The sequence below is a fragment of the Sphaeramia orbicularis genome, chromosome 21, assembly GCF_902148855.1.
Source record: "Sphaeramia orbicularis chromosome 21, fSphaOr1.1, whole genome shotgun sequence".
NCBI classification, from domain to species: Eukaryota; Metazoa; Chordata; class Actinopteri; order Kurtiformes; family Apogonidae; genus Sphaeramia; species Sphaeramia orbicularis.
In genome coordinates this window covers 43,398,712-43,403,692 of record NC_043977.1, presented here as the reverse complement: position 1 = coordinate 43,403,692, position 4,981 = coordinate 43,398,712, and the positions used below count along the sequence as shown (strand labels likewise).

At 35.3% G+C, this 4,981-nt stretch overlaps 1 protein-coding gene across 1 annotated transcript; it reads left to right on the top strand.

Annotated features, from left to right (window-relative positions):
- Positions 1 to 1,960: 1,960 nt before the first annotated feature.
- Positions 1,961 to 2,881, top strand: LOC115412722 (olfactory receptor 11A1-like). The gene has a single exon (XM_030125344.1). It carries the CDS (start codon positions 1,961 to 1,963, stop codon positions 2,879 to 2,881), a length of 921 nt encoding a protein of 306 aa, XP_029981204.1.
- Positions 2,882 to 4,981: the final 2,100 nt, after the last annotated feature.

The window sequence follows — 4,981 nt, the reverse complement described above, 5'->3', positions numbered from 1 at the left end:
ATCAGATTCTGCTGTCTCACCTGGAGAACTGGGTCAGCATTCAGGGTGTAGGTTTAGAGTGGTTCAGATCCTATTTAATAGAGAAGTTTTTGTGTCCATGTTGGACCTGTTGAGTCTGATGCTGCACCTCTCACATGTGGAGTGCCTCAAAGCTCCATACTTGGCCTTCTTGTCTTCTTCTCTTTTTCACTTCTAGGACCAGTTCTCCATAAACATGGCATCTCATTCCATCTTTACACTGACAACAGTCACATTTATGTCCCACTGAAACAGGAAGATGCATACTTGGCGAAAAACTACTCCAGTACATTGCAGAAATTGAAACATGGATGTCACTAAATTTCTTACACCTGAATGATGAAAAGACTGAGGTCATGTTTTTTGGGCCAGGTGATGCCTCCAAAGTTGATGCTGATCTGGGTCCTTTGCGTCAATATTTGACACATACAGAAACAAACCTGGGTCTAAGGCTGGACAATGATCTCAAACTTCATGCACGGATTACATCAGTGGATAAGTCAAGCTTTTTCAACTGAGACAGCTGGTCAAAGTTACATAATTACTTCCTCTTCATCATTTTCAGATTTTATTCCATGCTTTTGTCACAACTGTTCTTAGATTACAGTAATGCACTTTATGTTGGGTTTAGACACAACTCACTCGACTGCAGCTGGTTCAAGACGCAGCTGCTGGACTTTCAACTGGTGCCAAAAAAGTAGACCATATCACCCCTATTTTTACATATATTCACTGCCTTCCGTTTCACTTTCAAATTGATTTTAAAATTCTCTTCTTTGTTTTTAAATGCCTCAATGGCCTTGCCCCCCAGTATCTGTCTGACCTGCTCCAGCTGTACCCTCCTTCACACACTCTCAGATCAGTCATTGTTAGTCATCCTCAGGCAGGGGCGCCTCTACCAGTAATGGACCCCATGAAAGCATGATTGTTGTGGTCCCTACAGAAATTTACTATCTTCTCAATCTGTTTAAGCAGGGGGGTGTATACGTGGGGGTACTGTCCATAAACGTCACTTACGATACCGTGAATACGCAAACGAAACCTAACATTCTTTCAACGTTCTCTCAACCAACTTCTATACCTCTCTTATACAGTGGATGTTACAAAAAATTTTCTCAACTTCTATGTGAACTGGGCCCCCTCCACTACTCTATGGGCCCCCCACAAATACTGGGCCCCATGTTTACCCCCTCTTATTGGCGCCCCAGTCCCAAGGACACCGAGGAAGCTGAGATGAGACAAGGCTTTTCCAGTCGCTGCCTCCAAACTGTGGAATGAACTAGTTTTGCACATCAGGCAGGCCGACTGTTTCTGTTTTTAAATCTTTTAAAACATATTTTTTCATCTTTAGCTTTTAACTGAGAGTTTGGCTTTTATTGTTTTAATATATAATTATGTTACTGCTTTTATTACTTCTTTTATGTGTTTGTTTTTATGTCTGTGGACAGCAGTTTGGCCAGTGTGTTGTTTTTGAAGTGCTTTATGAATAAAGTTGAGTAAATACTTCCATGAGAAAAAAAATCCATGAGAGGAAAAGTTAGGAAAACACAGAGAATAAACAACACATTTATGACAAAATTAAAATGACAAAATATTACTTTATTTTCAAAAGGTAGAAAATAACCTGAGTTGTTACACAATAGCGTTCAGAAACAAAACCCCAATACAAACAAAGTTCAATAAATGTATTTACAGACTGACAAACAACTCCTCTGACTCTTGAGGGAAACGTTAATGAGATCCATGGAGGCTGATGACCTTAATAAAAGCATTTCACTGACTCAAACATTACTATCATTTAGTGATGACACATACAATGTGAAATTCCAGGTCAGCTACTACTTTTAATGAACAAGTGAAGATAATGTACAGTAAATTATAGCTTTAGCATTCTTCAGGTCTTTCTATATCATAAACCTGTTTTCTTTATTTTAATATTTAAATGGGTGAAAACTTTAATGTCACATATATAACTTTTGGTGGGTATGTGGAAGTAGAAAAATATAAATATGCCTACTTTGTGGTAATATTCATAACATACATTCTTATTATCTGTAGTAATTCAACCATCGTTTGTTTGATCTGTATTCATCCAAATCTCCATGAACCTATGTACATTTTTATTGCGGCTTTGTTGGTGAATTCTGTTCTTTACAGCACTGTGGTCTACCCAAAACTATTGATTGATGTTTTATCTGAAGAGCAGGTCATATCTTATTCAGCCTGTCTGTTTCAGATTTTCATGTTCTATGTTTTAGTGTCATCAGAATTGCTACTTTTAGCTGCTATGGCCTATGACAGATATGTGTCTATATGTAAACCTCTGCAATATCCAACTATTATGAGAAAAACTACTGTTACAGTCCTACTGGTTTTACCTTGGCTGATTCCTGTTTGTGAGTTTTTGTGTGCATGGATACTGATGGTTAAGCAAAGGTTGTGCAAATTTACTTTGCCATCCATTTTTTGTAATAACTCAATCTACAGACTTTACTGTGTAAAATCACGAGCAATAACAATATGTGGTGTTTTTCTTTTGATAAATCTGACATTATGCCCTGTGGTATTCATACTTTTTACATACACCAGAATATTTATAATAACCTATCGAAGCTCTCCAGAAGTCAGGAAAAAAGCTGCACAGACCTGTTTACCCCATCTGCTGGTTTTAGTCTGCTTCTCTTTGTTATTGACATACAATGTGGTGATGATGGAAGCTGATGTGCCAAAAACTGTATTTTTAATCATGACTTTACAGCTTGTTCTGTATCATCCTCTTTTCAACCCCATCATATACGGACTAAAAATGACAGAGATTTATAGACACTTGAAGAACTTGCTGTGTCCACCCAAACTGAATTAATGTCATTAATACCTGTAATGATGGGATGTTTTGTGTTAGGATTTAATTACATTTTTAGTGCAGCAAAAAATGATCAGTAGGATGCAAGTGTATGCTTATCCTACAGTCGTCACTAACATGAGCAACTAACAATATGCATATCCCATGATCATCATGGAAATGTTTCTCTGCAGTGACAGAAGCTTCAATGTCCTTTAAAATGTTTAATTACTAAAATATCTTCTGTCTATAATGTGTCTTTGACAGATTGTCAACAACAAAACATGTAATAAACATAAAAATTTCTTCTTAGTTTGATGTATTTATTGTTTTATTCTTTACAAATTGCAGTATGGTCAGACGACGTACAACAAACTGTTTAGTTCAAAAAGACAATATGAAACAAATATACAGTATAATGACTTATATCAGTGCAACATGTCAAACTGTGAAACTGTTCAACTTTTCTTCATCTTTAATCCTCTACAGGCCTCACTCCTCTGTCTCCACATGCACATACATTTTCTTTGTATTGCCCACATCTCCTCAGTCTCAGTTTAGCTGCTGATGACCTGTAGAGTTATTTATTTATGTATTTTTACTCACTCGTGTTAATGTATTGAGGGAGTGCAACTGTTTTTACTGACCTATTAAATTAGTGGTGTTTAACAGTATGAGTAAAGTACTCTGCAGGGTTGCCAATGATAATGATGTATATAATAATAGAGTAATTTTCTTCGATCTGTAGAAAAGGACAGCAGCTGGAGAAAATGAGACACACTGGTTGTTTAAGTTTTTATAGAGTGTTTCCAGCGTCTCCTCAATAACCCTGTAGAAGCCAATAACGTAATAATGACCCATAATGTAATAAATTTACCAGTTTTTAAAATGTAATAGGCCAAGAACGTAATAACTGCCCAATAATGTAATAAAAGTCCTGAACCAGTAACGTAATAACCTTTGGCCAATAACGTAATAACCTATTACGTTATTAGCTGGTTATTATGTTATTGGTCTGGTAAAAAAATAAATAAATAAATAAAAAAATCTGTAAATGTAATAACTGAGCCAATAACATAATAATATGTTAATATCACTGTACTTAAGTTTAATTTATTAGATATAACTGTGATAAAATCTGTCTCTCTCTCTCTGTCTCTCTTTCTCTCTCTCTCTCTCTCTCTCTCTCTCTCTCTCTCTCTCTCTGTGTGTATTTGTCTATTTAACTTGATGGTTAAAATGATCTCTAGTCCTTTCTGCTGCTCCTTAGCTTTTCAACCTATCTCCAAATGAAGTGGAAGCACACGTTTACAAACATAGGCAATGGTATGACATGAAATATTTATGACATTTATGACATGTAACTCACTCTTGAAGATGGTAACTTGAAGACAGTTCTTCAACACTACTTTTTTTGCCATCTAAAAACACACATGCACACACAAAAACAGGTTATTGTGTATTTTTTCTCTAAATTGGTTAGTTTTTAGTGAAAATCAGTAAGAAAAAGAAGTTACTAGCAATGGTACCATGGCAACACCCACCTTAGTCATCAATCATCATGATACAGCAAGTTGAATATGGGTTCTTCTATGGAACTGGTCCTAAAAACAGGACAGAGGGGCTAAAAATTCAAACCATTTGTAGAACAATGTTATTCGGCATGTTTTTGGTTATTTAATTGTTGTCTGGTTGTTATACCTCAAACCCACACAAAGGATGCAAGTCTAAATTAAACAAACACCCTACAAATTAAATGACAAATAAATCAATAAATAAATCACACATTTAAACCAACTAAAATTCAAAATCATGTATTGAAACAATTAATGCAAAAACACACAAACTCAAATGCACAGGTTCCCACCAAAAGTCCAACTGAAAAAATCCACTAACCAAGCAAAATCAAACTCAAAATTTCCACTTTAGGTTTTGTAGCAGTCTTTTAGAAGAAAATGGAAAAAAAAAAAAAAACAGTTCAATTCATTTCAAATAAAAATTCCACTCTGGGTTTTCCAGAGTTTCTCAGAACAAAAAAGGAAGAAAAGAAAAAAAAAAAAATCAGTAATCTCAGTTATTTAGCAAAATATAAAAAAACAAAAACAAAAACAAGCGCACAGT